Source organism: Pecten maximus, chromosome 1 (assembly GCF_902652985.1).
Source record: "Pecten maximus chromosome 1, xPecMax1.1, whole genome shotgun sequence".
Lineage (NCBI taxonomy): Eukaryota > Metazoa > Mollusca > Bivalvia > Pectinida > Pectinidae > Pecten > Pecten maximus.
In genome coordinates, this window is record NC_047015.1 from 22795275 (window position 1) to 22820615 (window position 25341).

Genomic DNA, 25341 nt, shown 5'->3' on the forward strand with positions numbered 1-25341 from the left:
TTGATACATTATTGTAGATGCTGATAGATTTATTTCCATAAACTGACAATTCCATTAGTAAGAAAAATCATGTTGAACCAATTACAATATTTTGATATCTAAGAAATGCATATCTGCCGATACCATGTTGTGAAAACAGAATTGATTTCAGTTACTCCCGAATGATGAGATCAAAAATTAATCTGATTTTCAAACTGAAATGTGATATTCTTGGACGAATTACCATACAATCTTCTTTTAGCAAAGAGCTTACAATTTCAATTATTCTCAAGAGTATGGGAGTTATCTCCCTTTATCCATACCTGAGACACAGTGTAGGTACAGTACAGGCTGTGATTCTGTTGATGTCTGAATGCTTTTGTGCTAAATGCCTCCACGTAAACCCCATTTCTATTCTTCATTCCTGATATGTTCAATTTTGAAGATTTAGGAAGAATTTTAAAGCAAAATTTGCCAAATAAACTTGTAAAAATAACCTACTGAACTCTATTTCTGAGTGTTTATCATTATATGTGTCAGTGTGCATGGTTCTTCACATATAGTACATTTATAATCTCCTAAAAACCTTAAATAGTTTTAAACTATCCATTGCATGTATTTCTACAGCTTTGTGAACACCCATCTATTCATTCATATGGTGTTTGTCTTCAGTCTATCTTGTATTTTGTATTATATTATATTATATTATATTATATTATATTATATTATATTATCATTTAAGCTGAATTATCAAAATTACTTGCGTTTGGTATCATCATTCAGTATTTATACAGTTATTATTTATATGTCACAAACTCACAATATACTTAACTTCTCTCTCTTTCATTTACCTTGATGGCGTGAACAGGGCCTGATGCTGGTGTTGGTATGAACTTTCTCTTTTTGGTACACTATGTATACTATTGATAATATAAAGCCAACAATAGATCTGGCTTTAAAATTTATTGTATGATAAGTAATTTATGTACCCGTATAATAAACTAACATTTTAGTGATGTTTATAAGTGGGCCTGGAATTTCACCATAGCCAACCTTTTATAAATCACTTACATAAATCTTTATCAAATTTCATTAAATTTGTTTAAAATCGGTAGTGATCATATGCATGGATCCCCTCTACTGAAAGTATGGTAGTACATTATATAGTGTTGTTTCGTCATTGTTCTTCCAGGGAATACTAATACACATGACAAGCTTGTACAAGGCTACAAGAAATCACGTTGGTACCAAAGGTATGATATATTTTTATGAATAGATAGTAATTTTACTGAAATTGGCATTTTGTCTCCTACAAATTGCCTCCTTTACTTCTTTAGGTCATCTGACCTATTGCAATCATGTTCTGTCTGCTGTACTCTGTCATATACCATCTGTACATTTTTACATACTGTAAAAGTGGAAAGTTTTGCTTATTTTGTGATCATTAAAACTATAAAAATATGGCATGGCCATGATAGCCATCTTGAAAAACACACTTTAAACTTGTTCTCCAGTTCCACAGCTGCCATTGAGCTGGATATTGGTGAGGATGTTAATGAAGGGGAGCCAACAATGTGTTGTTATTTTTTAGCTTCGTAAAAACTTTGACATGGCAGCTACGGCAGCCATTTTGTAACATGCTTGCGCAATCATGGTTTTCATGAACAAGACCTATTTTAAACTTCTTCTCAAGTTCCACCAGTTGGATTCAGCTTTAACTTTCCTGAAATGATCCTGAGATAGTCCTAAACAAGTGTTGTTATTTTTTGGGTCGGTTCGAAATCTAGGATGGCCGCTATGGCCCACAGTGCCACTGTACTTGCTACAGAGTATGTATACTACAATAGTATAAGGGTCTTTAGAGTTAGATGATTGTTAAGGCCCATGGGCCTCTTGTTTCTGTATGTATACTATCATTTGACACAGGATTTAAAAGTTTAAAGGTCATTGGCGGAACAGTGTTAAAAAACAAAAATACAACCATTTAAATGAGAATTGCAACTTACTAGTATGTACTGTATTGTATTTGTGTCCATACTGTATTGTATTTATATCTATATGTATACACTGTATTGTGTTTATATCTACACTGTATTGTATTTATACCTACACTGTATTGTGTTTATACCTACACTGTATTGTGTTTATACCTACACTGTGTTGTGTTTATACCTACACTGTATTGTGTTTATACCTACACTGTATTGTGTTTATACCTACACTGTATTGTATTTATATCTGTATTGTATTGTGTTTATACCTACACTCTATTGTTTCAATTTATCTGTGTTGTTGCAGCATCAAGTCATATGTAGAGCCAATCCACAATTCTTATCTGGAGAAAAAACAAGCTGGAACAGTTGTGAGGATGCCCAAAGTGGAGTATGCGACCTCGTTCTTAACACAGGTAGGGACGTCTAGAGCTAGTTTACCACCTCGTTCTTAACACAGGTAGGGACGTCGAGAGCTAGTTTACCACCTCGTTCTTAACACAGGTAGGGACGTCGAGAGCTAGTTTACCACCTCCTTTGTGTAATATTTCCTTTTCCATATTTATTGTGCAATGTATTCCTGTTTGTATGTATTTTATGTAATGTTTTCCTGTTTCTGTATATATTGTGTATTATTATACCTCAGACTTGTATCACAGCTTCTGATTAGTGAAAACCATGTCACGTAATTAAAAACATTCGTTATGTCAACCACAACTTTCCAAATAATTCATTATTGACTTGCTGTCGCTTTCGAAACATCATGTCACCCTCTGAATATCATAATGTCACCCTCTCGTGAGCCCTCCAAAATCGTTGTCACCCTCTCGTGAGCCCCAACTCGGAACTCTCTTCCGGAACGTCTTCAAAAGTAGTCGAATCAGAGAAGTTCCGAGTATTCTGCTTGACAACAACAATGGCTGCCGGCGGACGCTATCGTCTGCCAACAGAGGAGGAATTGGCGAAATTATTGCAAGAAAAGGATTCTAAAAACACCAAAAGGGTCATCAATGTGGCCGTGGATTCCTTTAGACAGAAAGACGATGGGGTACCTCTTAAAAACTTTTCTTAAAAACTGTTGATAGTAATAAATAAACTTATTGATACCAAAATTAATTCACTTATGTTTTTTTCGGTATAATAAAACAATTACTGCCCTTGTTCCGAGTTGACATGAATATTTGCCCACCCTTGAGGTGTCATGTCACCCTCGGGCTACGCCCTCGGGTGACATGACACCTCTCGGGTGGTCAAATATTCATGTCAACCCGGAACAAGGGCAATAATTGTATAATGTTTTCCTGTTTGTATGTATTTTATGTAATGTTTTCCTGTTTCTGTATATATTGTGTAATGTTTTCCTGTTTCTGTGTATATTGTGTAATGTTTTCCTGTTTCTGTGTATATTGTGTAATGTTTTCCTGTATGTATGTATTTTATGTAATGTTTTCCTGTTTGTATGTATTTTATGTAATGTTTTCCTGTTTCTGTGTATATTGTGTAATGTTTTCCTGTTTCTGTGTATATTGTACAATGTTTTCCTGTTTCTGTGTATATTGTGTAATGTTTTCCTGTTTCTGTATATATTGTGTAATGTTTTCCTGTTTCTGTGTATATTGTGTAATGTTTTCCTGTTTCTGTGTATATTGTGTAATGTTTTCCTGTATGTATGTATTTTATGTAATGTTTTCCTGTTTGTATGTATTTTATGTAATGTTTTCCTGTTTCTGTGTATATTGTGTAATGTTTTCCTGTTTCTGTGTATATTGTACAATGTTTTCCTGTTTCTGTGTATATTGTGTAATGTTTTCCTGTTTCTGTATATATTGTGTAATGTTTTCCTGTTTCTGTGTATATTGTGTAATGTTTCCTGTTTCTGTGTATATTGTGTAATGGTTTCCTGTTTCTGTGTATATTGTATAATGTTTTCCTGTTTCTGTGTATATTGTGTAATGTTTTCCTGTTTCTGTGTATATTGTGTAATGTTTTCCTGTTTCTGTGTATATTGTGTAATGTTTTCCTGTTTCTGTATATATTGTGTAATGTTTTCCTGTTTCTGTGTATATTGTGTAATGTTTTCCTGTTTGTATGTATTTTATGTAATGTTTTCCTGTTTCTGTGTATATTGTGTAATGGTTTCCTGTTTCTGTGTATATTGTGTAATGTTTTCCTGTTTCTGTGTATATTGTGTAATGTTTTCCTGTTTCTGTGTATATTGTGTAATGTTTTCCTGTTTCTGTGTATTTTGTGTAATGTTTTCCTGTTTCTGTGTATATTGTGTAATGTTTTTACTGTTTCTATGTATATTGTGTAATGTTTTCCTGTTTCTGTGTATATTGTGTAATGTTTTCCTGTTTCTGTGTATATTGTGTAATGTTTTCCTGTTTCTGTGTATATATTGTGTAATGTTTTCCTGTTTCTGTGTATATTGTGTAATGTTTTCCTGTTTGTATGTATATTGTGTAATGTTTTCCTGTTTCTGTGTATATATTGTGTAATGTTTTCCTGTTTCTGTGTATATATTGTGTAATGTTTTCCTGTTTCTGTGTATATATTGTGTAATGTTTTCCTGTTTCTGTGTATATTGTGTAATGTTTCCCTGTTTCTGTGTATATATTGTGTAATGTTTTCCTGTTTCTGTGTATATATTGTGTAATGTTTTCCTGTTTCTGTGTGTATTGTGTAATGTTTTCCTGTTTCTGTATATATTGTGTAATGTTTTCCTGTTTCTGTGTATATTGTGTAATGTTTTCCTGTTTGTATGTATTTTATGTAATGTTTTCCTGTTTCTGTGTATATTGTGTAATGGTTTCCTGTTTCTGTGTATATTGTGTAATGTTTTCCTGTTTCTGTGTATATTGTGTAATGTTTTCCTGTTTCTGTGTATATTGTGTAATGTTTTCCTGTTTCTGTGTATTTTGTGTAATGTTTTCCTGTTTCTGTGTATATTGTGTAATGTTTTTCCTGTTTCTGTGTATATATTGTGTAATGTTTTCCTGTTTGTATGTATATCGTGTTATGTTTTCCTGTTTCTGTGTATATATTGTGTAATGTTTTTCCTGTTTCTGTGTATATATTGTGTAATGTTTTCCTGTTTCTGTGTATATTGTGTAATGTTTTCCTGTTTCTGTGTATTTTGTGTAATGTTTTCCTGTTTCTGTATATATTGTGTAATGTTTTCCTGTTTCTGTGTATATATTGTGTAATGTTTTCCTGTTTCTTTGTATATATTGTGTAATGTTTTCCTGTTTCTGTGTATATATTGTGTAATGTTTTCCTGTTTCTGTGTATATTGTGTAATGTTTCCCTGTTTCTGTGTATATTGTGTAATGTTTTCCTGTTTCTGTGTATATATTGTGTAATGTTTTCCTGTTTCTGTGTATATATTGTGTAATGTTTTCCTGTTTCTGTGTTTATATTGTGTAATGTTTTCCTGTTTCTGTATATATTGTGTAATGTTTTCCTGTTTCTGTGTATATATTGTGTAATGTTTTCCTGTTTCTGTGTATATATTGTGTAATGTTTTCCTGTTTCTCTGTATATTGTGTAATGTTTTCCTGTTTCTATGTATATTGTGTAATGTTTTCCTGTTTCTGTGTATATTGTGTAATGTTTTCCTGTTTCTGTGTATATACTGGACAAAGGCAAATTCAACATGAAGCACTAGCGCGCTTCATTAAATTTGCCTTTGTCCAGTTGGCATTCATCAGCCCATAACTTCCAACTGAAAGCAGTTCAATGCTTATAATAAGTGTGCCTCCGACTGATTACTTAGTTGTTGTAAAGTAAAGTTTGATTTTAATTATTTTGATGTTTGCTTGAACAAACCATTCTTTGTGCAGTTTTCTGTAGTGTCTCAAAGGACGATGAAGAATTTGATTCGGAACCCACAGACATCAATAATGCAGGTAGGTTTAATTTTCTGTCTTATTTCTGGGATGTAAAATCTTGTATTTTGTGGGACAATTTAAATTTATATGAATAACTAAGATGGGTAGTAAACTCGGGATATATAGACCAAGAGTGGATTTAATCTCATAACAATCTATACCTCATCTTGTATAGAATAAGAAAGGTAAAATACTGTTTATACTTTGTAGTCTAACATTACACTGTATTATATGTCACATGAACAGTATGTAGTGTAATGGTCTCTCTATATATAGGTGATGGTGATGGTGGTGTTTGGGGCCATTGTTGGTGCTATCTACTGGCAGATTGATGATGACTGTACTTCAGGCATCCAGAATAGGTAAATACAACATATACTCCCCCTCACCACCCCGATATCTGTAATATAATTAGAGGCCCAGAGACCTGACATTTGGCCGTGATAAAGGGCCAAGTTTGTTCAAAGGAATGGCCTTGACCTGATTTCAAGGCCACAGGGGTCAAATGTGTTGATTGGTTTACCTGCATGAATAAGGAAGAGAGCTACGGCAATAATATTTGGCCAATAGTATGCTGGGATAAATAGGCAACAAAATCTGTTTAAATGAATTAATTTAGACTACTCTTGTATATTGACATTTATTCTCAGACATTTTATGATTGAATGCTATGAAACAAAAAGCATATGTAAACATTATGTTCTGTGAAATATTCACTTGATACAGGTGTCTGTATTTCTTATATTTTATTATTAATGTGAGGGCCCGTATTGCTTATATTTGATTACTAATGTGATTTGGCCCTGCCATGAAATATAATGTATCTTACAACCAGTTCGTTTGATATAAGCAATAATCAAATGTTTCCTTTAAACATTTTAATTTGATTTTCTTTTTGTAAACACCCTTCTAGTCAATTGTTGTTTGTCCTTAAATGAATCAAATTGTTGATGGGACATTAAATATTGATACAATACCCTTAAATATTTAGCATGTAAAAAATTATCCAGATCAAGTTGAAAGTAGCTTTAGTAGAGGTGAGTGATGCAGGCCTATTGGACCTCTTACGTAAGCATTGGCATTGTGAGATCATTAATTTACTGCCATGAAAGACTAGTTAATGCTAAGGTATTAAACACTGATATTGGGTCTATAGCATGCTGGGATGAAGGGCTACCAAGTTTGTTCCAATGGAAGACCTTGACCTTCATTGAAGGTCACATGGGTCAAATATGCTAAAATCTTATAAATGACTTCTTCTTGATAACCAAAAGGCCCAGAGATCCAATATTAGGTCTGTAGCATGCTGGGATGAAGGGCTATCAAGTTTGTTCAAATGGATGACCTTGACCTTCATTCAAGGTCACAGGGATCAAATATGCTAAAATCTTATAAATGACTTCTTCTTGATAACCAAAAGGCCCAGAGATCCAATATTAGGTCTGTAGCATGCTGGGATAAAGGGCTATCAAGTTTGTTCAAATGGATGACCTTGACCTTCATTCAAGGTCACAGGGGTCAAATATGCTAAAATCTTATAAATGACTTCTTGATAACCAAAAGGCCCAGAGATCCAATATTAGGTCTGTAGCATGCTGGGGTGAAGGGCTATCAAGTTTGTTCAAATGGATGACCTTGACCTTCATTCAAGGTCACAGGGGCAAAATATATAAAAACTCAGGTGACCGTTAAGGCCCATGGGCATCTTGTTAAGTTATGAATTTTACAGAAAATATTTTACTTACATTGTATCATTCCAGTGTACTGATTCAGCCCCTTGTTACTGTGTACTTCAATTTTATTCTGTTGTAGGGTGGGAGTATTCTTCTTTGTGGTGATGAACCAGGTGTTTGGAAACCTGTCTGCTGTAGAACTCTTCATCAAAGAGAGAGCAATCTTCATGTAAGTGATGTCATTAGGTTCATCTTTATCAATCTACATATATAGACAACTTGGAAATGTGAGTTCAATCACAATTGCAATAATGTTTTGTACACATGATTCAAGTTTGGGAGTCGTTGGTCAAGTTTAAAGGGTCAAAGTTCACACTTAATGCACATTCTTTGAAATTCTTTCATGCTAGTGTTGGTTACTTGATTTTTAGGAAAAACTCATTTAGAGAAATATTAGGTAAAATGATGTCTTTTAAAATACTGTAGCCATTTATCTAAAAAAAAAACAAGACACCAGATATACAGTGGCCTGCAATTCTGTGACGTTACAGGCATGAGAATGTGAGCGGCTTCTACAGAGTGTCATCCTATTTCTGCTCCAAGATATTCTGTGATGTGGTCCCGATGAGGCTGATACCTGTGTCAATATTTGCAGTCATCACCTATTTCATGATAGGTAAAATATAAATATAAAAAATCAATTCACTATACAAATATTTTCTAATATTTGATTTTGTCAGAGCACCACTGGAACTTGAGGTTTTACAGCTCATTAGTTCTCCCTATTGTGTATACACCTTACAAACCATGCATACAGATAGATAAAGGAAGCTTTCATACTCTTCCTCCAACGTTCTTCTCAGATTTTATGATTCATTTATTAGTCCCTTACCAGGAATACCAAATGCCCTACAAGTTACTGGAACATCATACTTGGAGAATGTGTTCACTTATATATATCTATACGTATACTTTATTAACCTGGCCTACAGGTAGTTGTGAGGTAGATCTCCCACACCTCCTCAGGTTGTCCTGTATTATATATATCTTACCTTTATTTACCAGACCTACAGGTAGATGTGAGGTAGATCTCCCATACCTCCTCAGGTTGTCCTGTATTATATATATCTTACCTTTATTTACCTGACCTACAGGTAGATGTGAGGTACAGATCTCCCACACCTCCTCAGGTTGTCCTGTATTATATATATCTTACCTTTATTTACCAGACCTACAGGTAGATGTGAGGTGGATCTCCCTCACCTCCTCAGGTTGTCCTGTATTATAAATATCTATAATTTATTTACCAGACCTACAGTACAGGTAGATGTGAGGTAGATCTCCCACACCTCCTCAGGTTGTCCTGTATTATATATAACTTACCTTTATTTACCAGACCTACAGGTAGATGCGAGGTAGATCTCCCATGCCTCCTCAGGTTGTCCTGTATTATATATATCTTACCTTTATTTACCAGACCTACAGGTAGATGTGAGGTAGATCTCCCACACCTCCTCAGGTTGTCCTGTATTATATATTTAATTTTTAATTACCAGGCCTACAGGTAGATGTGGGAAAGTTCTTCCTGTACTTGCTCAGTCTGTTCCTTGTCACCCTCTCTGCGTCGGGCTTCGCCTTCTTCTTCAGTGCATCTGTCAGGATATTTGCCGTCGCCAATCTCTGTATTGCTCTCTGTTATGTCTTCATGATGGTAAGAGAATTTTTATTATAATGTTTTGTAAATGATATATAGGGTCATGCACCAAAATTTAGATAGAAAAAGATGTATTATTATTTAAAAGAATTGACTACAAATTTTACTTTTTTTTTCTAACCAAAAATTTACATTGATAATATCAATAGTATGTTACATTTTGATAAATGATAAGACATTTTGTTACTATTAAATGGATGCTTCCTATTTTAGCTGAAAAGCAAGACGGACAATTACTGATTGTTCATAATTTGACATTGTCAGGTTTTCGGAGGGCTGCTGGTGAACCTAGACTCCATCGCTGACTGGCTGGAGTGGATCAAGTGGTTCAGCATCTTCAGATACGGTTTGAATGTACGTTATATACTGTATATATCACCTCATCATCAGATAAGGTTTGAATGTACGTTACATACTGTATATATCACCTCATCATCAGATACAGTTTGAATGTATGTTATATACTGTATATATCACCTCATCATCAGATACAGTTTGAATGTACTTTACATACTGTATATATCACCTCATCATCGGATACAGTTTGAATGTACTTTACATACTGTATATATCACCTCATCATGAGATACAGTTTGAATGTATGTTATATACTGTATATATCACCTCATCATCAGATACAGTTTGAATGTACGTTACATACTGTATATATCACCTCATCGTCAGGTACAGTTTGAATGTACGTTATATACTGTATATATCACCTCATCATCAGATACAGTTTTAATGTACGTTACATACTGTATATATCACCTCATCATCAGATAAGGTTTGAATGTACGTTATATACTGTATATATCACCTCATCATCAGGTACAGTTTGAATGTACGTTATATACTGTATATATCACCTCATCATCAGATACAGTTTTAATGTATGTTATATACTGTATATATCACCTCATCATCATATACGGTTTGAATGTACGTTATATACTGTATATATCACCTCATCATCAGATAAGGTTTGAATGTAGGTTTTATACTGTATATATCACCTCATCATCAGATAAGGTTTGAATGTACGTTACACACTGTATACATATAATGTATATCACCTCATCATCAGATACGGTTTGAATGTACGTTATATACTGTATATATCACCTCATCATCAGATACGGTTTGAATGTACATTATATACTGTATATATCACCTCATCATCAGATACGGTTTGAATGTACGTTATATACTGTATATATCACCTCATCATCAGATACAGTTTGAATGTACGTTATATACTGTATATATCACCTCATCATCTGATACGGTTTGAACGTACGTTACATACTGTTAGTATATCACCTCATCATCAGATACAGTTTGAATGTACGTTATATACTGTATATATCACCTCATCATCATACAGTTTGAATGTACGTTATATACTGTATATATCACCTCATCATCAGATAAGGTTTGAATGTACGTTATATACTGTATATATCACCTCATCATCAGATAAGGTTTGAATGTACGTTATATACTGTATATATCGCCTCATCATCAGATACGGTTTGAATGTACGTTATATACTGTATATATCACCTCATCATCAGATAAGGTTTGAATGTACGTTATATACTGTATATATCACCTCATCATCAGATAAGGTTTGAATGTATGTTATATACTGTATATATCACCTCATCATCAGATAAGGTTTTAATGTATGTTATATACTGTATATATCACCTCATCATCAGACAAGGTTTTAATGTACACCGTACGTTATATACTGTATATATCACCTCATCATCAGATACGGTTTGAATGTACGTTATATACTGTATATATCACCTCATCATCAGATACGGTTTGAATGTACGTTACATACTGTATATATCACCTCATCATCAGATACGGTTTGAATGTATGTTATATACTGTATATATCACCTCATCATCAGATACAGTTTGAATGTACGTTATATACTGTATATATCACCTCATCATCTGATACGGTTTGAATATACACCGTACGTTATATACTGTATATATCACCTCATCATCAGATACACTTTGAATGTATGTTATATACTGTATATATCACCTCATCATCAGATACAGTTTGAATGTACGTTATATACTGTATATATCACCTCATCATCAGATACGGTTTGAATGTACGTTACATACTGTATATATCGCCTCATCATCAGATACAGTTTGAATGTATGTTATATACTGTATATATCACCTCATCATCAGATACAGTTTGAATGTACGTTATATACTGTATATATCACCTCATCATCTGATACGGTTTGAATGTACACCGTACGTTATATACTCTATATATCACCTCATCATCAGATAAGGTTTGAATGTACACCGTACGTTATATACTGTATATATCACCTGATCATCATACAGTTTGAATGTACGTTATATACTGTATATATCACCTCATCATCAGATACAGTTTGAATGTATGTTATATACTGTATATATCACCTCATCATCGGATAAGGTTTTAATGTACGTTATATACTGTATATATCACCTCATCATCAGATACAGTTTGAATGTACGTTATATACTGTATATATCACCTCATCATCAGATACAGTTTGAATGTACGTTATATACTGTATATATCACCTCATCATCAGATAAGGTTTGAATGTACGTTATATACTGTATATATCATATATCACCTCATCATCAGATACAATTTGAATGTACATTAATGACTATATATCACCTCATCATCAGATAAGGTTTGAATGTAGGATATATAGAGGGTATCTAAACAATTTACGAGTGTGCAGCACTGGAAAAAAATATCAAAGTGTTAGCCTCATGAGTGAAATGTATTAGGTATTGCTGAAGATACTGTTAGATATTCTATTTATTACACTTTAAATTTATAGAATTAAAATCTACCAGGTCAGCTTAAAGTTCTTCTATTGTCGTTTGTTAGCAGTGTTTTGATTGGTCAAATCTGAAAAAGTGATGTTTTTCACTAGTGAAAAATATCATAAACAATGATATCTTATTTTCACTAGTGAAATCTTTTACTGGTGAAAAATTTCACTTTTATAAAATGAATAATTTTCTTTATTGCATTTTTGCCAGTGAAATATATAGAGAATACATGGTCAGTGTCTTAAAATATAAGCTGTATTTTGGCGAGGGTAAAGAAAGACAAAAGTGGCAAGCCTTGGCGAGCCACTTTTGTCTTTCTGTCCCGAGCCAAAAATACAGCTTATATTTTAAGACACTGACCATGTATTCTATTTATCCTGCAACAGTCATAAAAATAATCATCAAAAATAATCATTTTTAAGTGAAACGGTGTCAAAAATGACAGAAATATGTTCGCCTTTCAAACGTAGTTTCACTTTGAAGTAGGTCAGTCGAACTGACGCGCGTGCTAGGATTCCAAAATACAGCTGTTTTCCGTCACTGCCGTATACAGCAAAAATATATATGGTGGGTGTATTCCGACAATGCGGTGGCAGTTGCAGGATAAAGAAATTTATTGACCTAATAAAACTTATATTTTCACTGCAGCGATGAGCAGCAATCGGTTTTTGCAATCGAACTGCAGATAGATAAATTGGTTATTTTGCTGTATTTCTGAAATTTTCAGACTAGTTTTTGACAAAATAATCACTTGACGTTAGCTAATCATGCACAGATTCTCCTATAACAGCAGAAAACATTTAAATTGCGTTGATCAGTCCTTTCAAAATGGCACCGTCAAGTTGACGTGGAGTAACGTCACAAATAGATGACGTCATTACTGATTCCCGCCCTTTTTTACTATTAATTTTTCGATGTTTTTTATTTTGTTTTTAAGTTTATGAAATGCAATAAAAAGAAAATTGAATGGTTTCCCGTTAAATATAACATATATTTCACTCGTCTGACAGAATATTTCGATATTTTTCACTCGTGCTTCGCACTCGTGAAAATATCGATATTCTGTCATACTCGTGAAATGTATGTTATATTAAACGGGAAACCATTCAATATCCTCTATATATTTCACTGTTAAAAATGAAATAAACTAACTGTATTACCATTACTAATTTTCCGACTACTTTTCATGTTGTTTTTTTCTGAAAATGTTGATGACGATTTCAACACTGTTTGCAGGCTTTGTTAGTGAATGAATTGAAAGATTTGAACCTCTACAACAAAACAACAGGACAGATTTGGTAAGTTTAACAATGTACATGTAATGGAGCAACACTGATTATCATTATCAATAGTGAAATAGTATTGTAAGTTTATATGACAAAGGTAGCATTTTAAATGTTATGGAGTCACAGTATTATCGTATAAAATCACCACAAAATTGTTTGACTTGACTCCATTACATACTGAGGAAAAATCACATCAAATCATCCATAAAAAAATCATGTACATATTGCATTATGTTGAAAGCATTGTGCTGTTTTCCTATTGGTATGGTTAGGGTTTGAGCGGTTCGGTGTTGCTTGTACACATCCTATACCATTACAGAGGACAAAGCATGCTTCTTTAGTTGGTAGAACCCAGAAACCCAGGTTTCAGATCTTGTCTTGGTGCTCGGCAGGAATGTGTTTTCATCCGTTCCTTCACAATATTATTCTTTTTACATACAGTGAATAAACAAAATGTGCTTAACAATCACCTCGCCTAGTGTTTCGACACCAGTCGGGAAATCAGTAATGTCTGTAGAATTGTAATTAAACTGGTTATATTATGGTAGACTTGTGATATATCCCCCTCTATAAATATAGTGCACTGGTCCAAGCTGTAACAAGTCTGTTTACCACAGGCCAGAAAGACCCGGATTACAAGTCCCTACAAGGGTTATCTTTCTTTATCCCTATGGACTATTTACCACAGGCCAGAAGGACCCGGATTACAAGTCCCTACAAGGGTTATCTTTCTTTATCCTTATGGACTATTAGATATAAACAGGCCAGAAGGACCCGGATTACAAGTCCCTACAAGGGTTATCTTTCTTTATCCTTATGGACTATTAGATATAAACAGGCCAGAAGGACCCGGATTACAAGTCCCTACAAGGGTTATCTTTCTTTATCCTTATGGACTATTTACCACAGGCCAGAAGGACCCGGATTACAAGTCCCTTCAAGGGTTATCTTTCTTTATCCTTATGGACTATTTACCACAGGCCAGAAGGACCCGGATTACAAGTCCCTACAAGGGTTATCTTTCTTTATCCTTATGGACTATTTACCACAGGCCAGAAGGACCCGGATTACAAGTCCCTTCAAGGGTTATCTTTCTTTATCCTTATGGACTATTTACCACAGGCCAGAAGGACCCGGATTACAAGTCCCTACAAGGGTTATCTTTCTTTATCCTTATGGACTATTAGATAACGAGGCTATTTACCACAGGCCAGAAGGACCCGGATTACAAGTCCCTACAAGGGTTATCTTTCTTTATCCTTATGGACTATTTACCACAGGCCAGAAGGACCCGGATTACAAGTCCCTACAAGGGTTATCTTTCTTTATCCTTATGGACTATTTACCACAGGCCAGAAGGACCCGGATTACAAGTCCCTACAAGGGTTATCTTTCTTTATCCTTATGGACTATTTACCACAGGCCAGAAGGACCCGGATTACAAGTCCCTACAAGGGTTATCTTTCTTTATCCTTATGGACTATTTACCACAGGCCAGAAGGACCCGGATTACAAGTCCCTACAAGGGTTATCTTTCTTTATCCTTATGGACTATTAGATAACGAGGCTATTTACCACAGGCCAGAAGGACCCGGATTACAAGTCCCTACAAGGGTTATCTTTCTTTATCCTTATGGACTATTTACCACAGGCCAGAAGGACCCGGATTACAAGTCCCTACAAGGGTTATCTTTCTTTATCCTTATGGACTATTTACCACAGGCCAGAAGGACCCGGATTACAAGTCCCTTCAAGGGTTATCTTTCTTTATCCTTATGGACTATTTACCACAGGCCAGAAGGACCCGGATTACAAGTCCCTACAAGGGTTATCTTTCTTTATCCTTATGGACTATTAGATATAAACAGGCCAGAAGGACCCGGATTACAAGTCCCTACAAGGGTTATCTTTCTTTATCCTTATGGACTATTAGATATAAACAGGCCAGAAGGACCCGGATTACAAGTCCCTACAGGGGTTATCTTTCTTTATCCTTATGGACTATTAGATATAAACAGGCCAGAAGGACCCGGATTACAAGTCCCTACAAGGGTTATCTTTCTTTATCCTTATGGACTATTAGATATAAACAGGCCAGAAGGACCCGGATTACAAGTCCCTACAGGGGTTATCTTTCTTTATCCTTATGGACTATTAGATATAAACAGGCCAGAAGGACCCGGATTACAAGTCCCTTCAAGGGTTATCTTTCTTTATCCTTATGGACTATTTACCACAGGCCAGAAGGACCCGGATTACAAGTCCCTACAAGGGTTATCTTTCTTTATCCTTATGGACTATTAGATATAAACAGGCCAGAAGGACCCGGATTACAAGTCCCTACAAGGGTTATCTTTCTTTATCCTTATGGACTATTAGATATAAACAGGCCAGAAGGACCCGGATTACAAGTCCCTACAAGGGTTATCTTTCTTTATCCTTATGGACTATTAGATATAAACAGGCCAGAAGGACCCGGATTACAAGTCCCTACAAGGGTTATCTTTCTTTATCCTTATGGACTATTAGATAACGAGGCTAACTTGGCTGTGACACTCATTCTGCAGTCTAGTGTATTAGCCTTCCCACTAGTAGTTTTACATACTCATGTCAAATCTGGCAGTCTGCGTCATGTCTGTGGAACAAAACACTTTTATAGACTAAGCTAAACCATTAAGCCACCAAGTCAGGCTGTTAAGTAAGAATTATGGTGAAGATCTCCCACACAGTAACGGAGGACAGGTTGTAAAAAACTAAAATGTGGATTATGTGCTGGCGACTCTGGTATAGACCAGATCCTACCTATATAAACATGCTGTGTAGTCCTGAGAGTCATAAAAACGCCATATCTCTTAGGAATTCCTTACACTGCATCTACCTATTATACACGAGATATTTGTATAACACTGTGTCTGATACACCATTAAGACTTGGTAGACAGGAATGTTCTCAACATTAACAAGCTTCACAAAATCGGAAAAAATCTTGCTTACTTGCCACTCAGCTTCACCATTTATGGATTTCCAAATAATTGTGATATGCCAGCAGAAAACCATACATATTATTTTTATTGTTATATAAATGTTTTGAGATAAAACAATGTGAGATGCAATACCCGTTCATATTAATGTCCATTGTTTCCTTAAGTTGCTTTATTTTTGTTTGTAACATGTTTTTCGTTGATTGGTTTACTTGAAAAATCCTAGCCTGTTTTGTCAAAGAGAAATTTTCATAAAATATGTATATATTACAAAAACACTACGATAGTGCATTTACATGTTGTTTGACATTGCCGATAACAACATGCGGTAATCAAAATGGAGTCTGAAATGGGCGTGTTCCTGCCAATAAGGGCATACAGAATTTGTCAAGTGGCATCAGATTGGTCAAATTTGATGCAAAGTTTGAGGTTTTTCATGCTAATTTTGAAATCAAATTATCAGGGTATTAAGATAGTGCTAGATAATAATTGGTCTATCAGTCCATTCATATGCATGGATAAATTTGTTATTTGGGCCAAGCTTGTTATTGCATACACAGCCTCCCTCATGGATATTTCAACATGCACAACCTCCCTCATGAATATTTCAACATACAAAACCTCCCTCATGGATATTTCAACATACACAACCTCCCTCATGAATATTTCAACATACAAAACCTCCCTCATGGATATTTCAACATACACAACCTCCCTCATGGATATTTCAACATGCACAACCTCCCTCACGGATATTCAAACATACACAACCTCCATCATGGATATTCCAATATAGACAACCTCCATCATGGATATTCCAACATACACAACCTCCCCCATTAATATTCCAACATACACAACCTCCCTCACGGATATTCAAATATACACAACCTCCATCATGGATATTCCAATATACACAACCTCCCTCACGGATATTCCAATATACACAACCTCCATCTTGGATATTCCAATATACACAACCTCCCTCACGGATATTTCAACATGTACAACCTCCATCACAGATATTCCTTCAAACTCAACCTCTCTCACGAATATTTCAACATGCACAACCTCCATCACGGACATTTCAACATGCACAACCTCCCTCACAAATATTTCAACACACACAATCTCCCTGACGGATATTTCAACATACACAACCTCCCTCACGAATATTTCAACATACACAACCTCCATCATGGATATTTCAACATACACAACCTCCCTCACGGATATTTCAACATGCACAACCTCCCTCACGGATATTCCAATATACACAACCTCCCTCACGGATATTCCAATATACACAACCTCCCTCATGAATATTCCAACATACACAACCTCCCTCACGGATATTCCAACATACACAACCTCCCTCACGGATATTTGAACATACACAACCTCCATCATGGATATTCCAATATACACAACCTCCATCATGGATGTTTCAACATGCACAACCTCCCCCATGAATATTCCAACATACACAACCTCCCTCACGGATATTCCAATATTCACAACCTCCCTCACGGATATTCCAATATACACAACCTCCCCCATGAATATTCCAACATACACAACCTCCCTCACGGATATTCCAATATTCACAACCTCCCTCACGGATATTCCAATATACACAACCTCCCTCATGAATATTCCAACATACACAACCTCCCTCACGGATATTTGAACATACACAACCTCCATCATGGATATTTGAACATACACAACCTCCATCATGGATATTTCAACATACACAACCTCCCTCACGGATATTCCAATATACACAACCTCCATCATGGATATTTCAACATACACAACCTCCCTCACGGATATTCCAATATACACAACCTCCCTCACGGATATTTCAAAACGAGAATCATGTAGGCATTTCTTGTGTTATTTCTTATATGATATTTATTTTATTTTCATTCATTTCATGCTTAATATCTCATTTTAGGTGGTTTGATAAAGTTCATAACACACGTAATGTCTTGTTAAATATAACAGACTGATACTTTTTCACCCTTTTTACAGTATGGCTTACCTTTGACCGGTTTCTGTTTTTCAGTGGTACTGGGATGGAGGAGTTAATTCGGCAGGGCATTGAATTTGAGAGCGACTGGGACTTGTACCATAACTATGTTGCCCTCTTCTGTATAGCGTTCATACTACTCTTCTTCTCCTACATACAATTACTTCGTGTGAAGAAACTCAAATAGGCTGGAACAAACAGGGCTTTATCGGTGTATGTTTACGATAGTAAAGTAAGATTCCATGTCAACTGTTATACAAATTTTCAACAGTTTTCTAATTCTGGTGTCAATCATATGATTACATGTACAAGCGAGCAGCCAGGTTTTGCTGTCCTGTGACCTGATGTCCAGCAGGTTTCGCTGTGCTGTGACCTGATGTCCAGCAGATTTTGCTGTCCTGTGACCTGATGTCCTGTTATATCTTATGTTGTGTAATGATATCCTATAACTACAGCAGATCCACAACTAAACCCTAACTTGATTGACCAGCATTCAGATCAAAATATCAGTTTATTCTGTTTGTAAATTGTTAAAACAGGCATAGCAGGATTTCTGTACAGCCATGGTAGAGTATGATCTATCCGAGAGATGTAAGTGTTCCATACCCTGCCATGGCGATAATGGAAGAGTAGACTAGCAGTACTCATAGCCTTTAAAGTGTCTACCAAGATATAAGAAGAGTGTTATATATCCTTTTTGTCCACAATATATGTATAAGCCGGCCACCACTGGCCATGTAGCCGTCTATCATTAACATGATTGTCCTAGTTTGACAGCGTCATTGGTGAGTCATAGAGGTAGGCAATCAAAACACACTACTAATAGATACAGAGTTGATATTTTAATTGTGAATGTTTTATACAAATGAGCTCAATATACAATGCCTTCATGACACAATCTGTGATATCTTTCGTGTTAATTTACTTTACTGTTTTAACCAACAGTGTCCTTTTTCTATTGTTGATTTCCGTGATTCTTGCCAAAGATGTGGTTAGATGGACAGGGAAGTGCTAATTAGTGCTCCATTACATAAATAAATCAATAGAACTCATTCCTATATAGTATACTTGAGGAGTAATCATATCATTGTGGTTTAGAGAATTGACATGTTGAGTGCATTTTGTATTTATATTTAAAGTTTTATAATATGAAGGTATTAGATGAGTGGTTATACTGGGTATTTTATAACCAGCCTTGCCATCCTCACTTATTATGTTAGTGATTAAAGTGTACACCTTGTTTGTATATTAGTGATTATAGTATACAGTCCGTTATGTTATTTCCATGTGTTATCCAGAACCTCTTTATCTTAATGTTTTGCTTATTATTTGTTGTAATTGTTAAGACCAAAGGTGTTCAAGAAATCGATAAGAATCGGATAAAAGAAGCTCGTTTTTTCACATGTTTTTGTTATCAGTTATACTCCATTTCTGATAGTTACATGTAATATAGACACATTCAATTTGTAGAAAACGCATTGGCAAATACAAAGCTGCAAACAAATGTAACCAGATATCTGTAGTCGCCAACACGTAACCAGATATCTATAGTCGTCAACACTAACCAGATATCTGTAGTCGCCAACACGTGACTAGATATCTAGTCGCCAACACGTGACTTGATATCTGTAGTCGCCATCACGTTACCAGATACCTGCAGTCGCTAACTGCTTAGTCGCTTGGCTTGAGCTGCATTAGTAACCTAGCAGTATCACTAGAACAGACTAGAGCTCTCCACCTCCCGTATTTCCTTCATCCCAAACTATTGACCAGAACAGGACTCCTCTTTTCCTTTACCTAGAAGGGTCAAATCTTGAAATGATTTATTCAGGGTTAAGGTCATTGTTCATTGTATGACTTATGTTGTAGATGACCTAAAAGGTTAAAAACGTTTATCTAATACATGTTATTGTTGTCCACGCCAAATTCCAGACATATGTCTCTATCATCAAGGTACAAACGCGATTGGATAATTTGCTAATCGTCCGTTTGAGTGGCGGGGCATGAATTGTTAACACTTGTCTGTATTTATTGTAGATACCCTTATAAAGTGTTGAGTGTCCTGGGGGATTCTTATTCTAAAAGACATTATACGGAGAAAAGCTTTAACAAGCCATCATTTGTTAATTTTGTATATGGCTATTTGACCGCTGGGACTCGTCAACACCAGCACGAGCAAGATGGCACGACGGCAAACGATTTAATAGCAAGAACATTTAAAGTTTTTTTTTCTGCGGTTGGTTTTAAAAAAGAGCTCGTTTTCCAGTCAGAAGAATGAGGGAAATTTGCCTCTGGACCCAGGGGGAGGTTTATATCACTACTAACATTAGTATCATAATCTAATAAACTGGTAATAGATTATTTAAAATTAATGATTCATTTTAGGGTTGTTTTGTTCTTCTGATCAACAAAACCGTTATCCAATTGAATTTCGCCAGTACGCATTGTACAAAGAAACAAATGAACAACACCTTAAATATGAGTTAAGTAATATATTATACAATGTAAACGTTTATGCTAAATATTGAACCGAGAAAATCACCACACAGCTGTATTGTCGTAGGATTTGTCAGTGAGGCTTGGGGACAAAACTGTTGAAATCCAGAACTTAAGCCAGGAAATACAAAAATAAACAACAGATATTACAATTTAGGAAAGAGGCGTCTTAGCCACAGAGTGTGTACATGTTTAAAGGTTCTTCTGATATGTGTTAATTATGTTTCGATATTTTAATTAAAATTTCTATTTCCATTACCGTTATTGATTTCCTTGTTATTGTATAGCACCACGATTTGAGCAAGTTCGTAATACAGAACCAAACAATGGGGAAATACATTGTGTTATGGCGATGAAGATAATCGCAATGACAGGTATATTATTACGGTCTTGCAGCTTTAGGTACAAATGTACATGTGTTGGAGTGACGTCGCCTAAGTTCGTGACATCGACAGAGGAATTTCAAAGTAGCTTTCGCCACACGCTATCAGATATGGAAATGCTCATTTGATAATCGTGTCTGCGTTGTTTGGCTAATATATGTATATAATTCTGTTGGTGGAGGGAAATTCGCCTTGTTACAGTTTATTTTACATCGCTACACACGAGTGTTGTCGTCAGAAAAGTCGTTAAAATATGGTTACGGCATTGATCAAGGTCTATATTGTGAATTTGTTAATGTACGGACTGGTGAAATTGAAGGGTAATTCTTCGGCGAGGTCATTCCTATACATAGAAAGTCTTTAACCTATAAATGATAAAATGTGGTGAACCACGCGGCATTATCATTGCCTAACAATTCAACTCTACTAAATGATTGCCGCACGAGTAATTCAATTCTTTGACGTAAGTCGTTATCATTTTTATATTCTCCTTGAACTCGTGTTATTCATCGGCCACATACGAATTTATTGTCTAATAAAGCGATGTCAAGTAACCAAAACATGAAAGAATACCAACAATCAAATAAAGGTACATGTAATAACGAGATCTAATTCAAACTCGAAATCGATTAAACGATGGCAAAACAAAGATGTAGATTTGTATGGAGAGTCCTGGAAAAGAATACAGAGAATAATACCATGTGCGCTGGAGGAGTAAGCATTTTCTGCTTCATAGACGACACCCACCTTACAAATCTAGGTCACGGCGACACCCGCCATATAAATGTAGGTCAAATCCGAGGTAAGGCACATCATCAAAAGAGTCGGATTCTAAACAACAAGGCGGTATACCACCGAGTCTTAATGAGATAATTCATCCGCTCATATCTCTCGAGGGAATAGAATTAATTGAATTAATTCACTGTATTCATGAATGAAACATGCATGCCTGCAAGTCTTTTGGTTTAATTTAGCATTGTTTAACGTCTATCAACAGCTATGATCATTTAAGGACGGTATCTGCGCGAGATCATGCGTGAGTTGTATAAATGTGTATTTTAGGAGGCTACGGTGTATGTTCGTCTTCTTGTGATAGTGCGAAACTGCTGACACCCAGCAGGACACCCCACCCTGTCACATTATACTGACAACGGGCAAACCAGTCGTCCCACTCCCATAAGGCCGCGTGATAAGAATGAATAGCAACTACCATTTTATAGCCACCGGTATGTCTCGGCCAGGGGACAAAACCCAAAGCCTTCCTCACAGAAAGTGAGGCAGTGTCGATGGAAACATAAGGAAGAAGAAAGTTGTTTCGAAAGTGCAATGGGGGCATCAGGTACTGTTCTTATGCCCTACCTACAGGGCAGTCGTCAAGACATTATCAAACGAAATAGATGTGCAATTTTCACATCAGCTCCTGTATGTTGTATGAGAAGGAACAGTTAACGATACCGGTAATACAACTTCAAGTATATTGATATTGATACTAGTATACAGTTGTATTCGTACTAGAAGTTCTTGGAGCTAAACGTGTGGGAATGCAGACGGAACTCGTGAGAATCTAAATGGGTTCGAACTTGTGGTAAACTATAGAGAGCACAAAAAAAAAACAAAAAAAAACCAAAAAACAGTATACATTCTGAGCTGGTGTCGCTACCTCTGGGACTCGGTCCACCAGCAGATCTAGAGTTAAGGTAAGAGTAGCAGTTTCTACACTTACCGCTATTTCATTTGAGAATATTACGTAGAATACTACGTATACAAGTACACGCAGTCTCGGTTAATTGGGTTGTGTCATCAATTTAGATGGGCAGAGTCGTAAAAGTGGACGAGAATATCCAATGTCTATTCCAGTGTCCTAGTTAGGACGCTGACACTGTACAATCAAAATTCAATTCAAGGTCAATCTCACCAGATTCGTGCTCATCCATTTCCAGGATTCCGTACTACTTTCTCCATCAAACGCCATTCGAAGTGCTAGATAATCCTCTCGGTTCCCACAGGAGGGAAAAAAGACACGTAACATTCTTATCGGCCCGTGCGAGTTTACCATTATCTGATCATTAATGTATATACATAAAAATGTACCAAACGGCGCTTGCGTTTTTAAAAGCAATGCATGGTTTCAGAAGAAAAGGAAAAATTCCCCCCTTTATTATAATATATTTTCGTTAATGACAGATTGCGTGTCCCGACTAAGTACAGAACAGAATTATAGCACACTGTCAAAACCCGGACACGTTAGTACGACCTCTTATCCTGTTACCTTATAGCGTCCTGACACACGCCCCTCGCATCTTTTTACCAAACCGGTAGATAAGTGATTTATATTTCATAAATAAACTAGAAATATCTTCGTAAGGATAGCTTATACCCCCGCAGATAACTTCTAATCGAAAATTAAAACATTTGTGCACAAACATACCATACTCATTCATACGCGAAATTTTTACAAAATCCACCCAATTCAAACAATACAATGTATATAAATTTCATATTTCAATATTTACATATTATTTATCTAAATATCTGATTTAGTTGAAATAGGGCAGTTGACAAGTTAAGGAGCTTCGACATCTCTTTTTACCTGTTGAATGTCGACGAAGAGGTCTTTTTGTTTTGGCATAAGTGGTCCATCCGTCCGACCCATAACTCGTATCATGCGATGGATTATGAAATTGAATTCATAAGCATATCTTAACATAATTGGATGTTATCAAACATCCTTAACCTTTCAGTTTGCTTTAAATTCTTTTCGAATGGTTCATTTTGGCGGTACTTTTAATATACAACAAGCAGTTTTCCCCATTTTAGTGGCGCTTCCTTTGCCTTTCATCATACACCCTCACTGATTGGCCCAGCAGTGGCACTTCCTTTGTCTATCATCATACACCCTCACTGATTGGCCCAGCAGTGGCCCTTCCTTTGTCTATCATCATACACCCTCACTGATTGGCCCAGCAGTGGCGCTTCCTCTGTCTATCATCATACACCCTCACTGATTGGCCCAGCAGTGGCACTTCCTTTGTCTATCATCATACAAGTGTACGTCATCATTGATTGGCCCAGCAGTGGCGCTTCCTTTGTCTTTCATCATACACTCTCACTGATTGGCCCAGCAGTGGGGCTTCCTTTGTCTATCATCATACAAGTGTACGTCATCATTGATTGGCCCAGCAGTGGCGCTTCCTTTGTCTTTCACCATACACCCTCACTGATTGGCCCAGCAGTGGCGCTTCCTTTGTCTTTCATCATCATACACCCTCACTCATTGGCCCAGCAGTGGCGCTTCCTTTGTCTATCATCATACAAGTGTACGTCATCATTGATTGGCCCAGCAATGGCGCTTCCTTTGTCTTTCATCATACATCATCACTGATTGGCCCAACAGTGGCGCTTCCTTTTTCCATCATCAAACACGTGTACGTCATCACTGATTGGCCCAGCAGTGGCGCTTCCATTGTCTATCATCATACGTCATCACTGGTTGGCTGAGCAATTGCTGTTCCTTTGTCTAACATTATACTTTATCACTGATTGGTATGCCGCTTAATTATAATGATGGATACTATTGGTTCTTATTGCATATACATTTTCGCTATTGTCGTGGTTGGTAGGAATCCACGCAAATAAATACTTCCAATAAAGTTAAACTAAAATGTGTACCACGATACTTTCTATATACACTATATACCCGGAAACCAAAACTGAAAATACCCATTTCTCATGTAATAATATAAACCCCTTCCATTGTAATCATCATGTCCCTTTCCGATTTGAATGGCAATCAATTAGATATAAAATCACATCACAGCCATGTGCTGTAATTTTAAATACTGTTATTGACGAATTCCGCAATAGTGCAGACATATAAAATTCTATTATTGTGTCCAGATTGCCCTGTGTTTTAATGTGTAAATGAAATATAAAATTGGATAAGATTATGTCTGTAGATACCCCTCTGCAGCATGGTGTAAATGAAATATAAAATTGGCTGTAGATATCCCTCTGCAGGGTGGTGTA

General features: G+C 35.9%; 1 protein-coding gene across 2 annotated transcripts in view; it reads left to right on the plus strand.

Annotated features, from left to right (window-relative positions):
- LOC117328035 (broad substrate specificity ATP-binding cassette transporter ABCG2-like) overlaps positions 1-21196 on the plus strand; it is a 49486-nt gene extending 28290 nt beyond the window's left edge. For both annotated transcript variants that reach the window (XM_033885372.1, XM_033885367.1), the window contains 11 exons: positions 848-865; positions 1172-1232; positions 2278-2386; positions 5813-5878; positions 6137-6222; positions 7673-7762; positions 8085-8209; positions 9090-9244; positions 9512-9601; positions 13372-13433; positions 18473-21196. In XM_033885372.1, the coding sequence (XP_033741263.1) occupies positions 848-865; positions 1172-1232; positions 2278-2386; positions 5813-5878; positions 6137-6222; positions 7673-7762; positions 8085-8209; positions 9090-9244; positions 9512-9601; positions 13372-13433; positions 18473-18623 (1013 nt within the window). In that variant the 3' untranslated portion in view covers positions 18624-21196. The remainder of the gene's footprint in view (positions 1-847; positions 866-1171; positions 1233-2277; positions 2387-5812; positions 5879-6136; positions 6223-7672; positions 7763-8084; positions 8210-9089; positions 9245-9511; positions 9602-13371; positions 13434-18472) is intronic.
- Positions 21197-25341: the final 4145 nt, after the last annotated feature.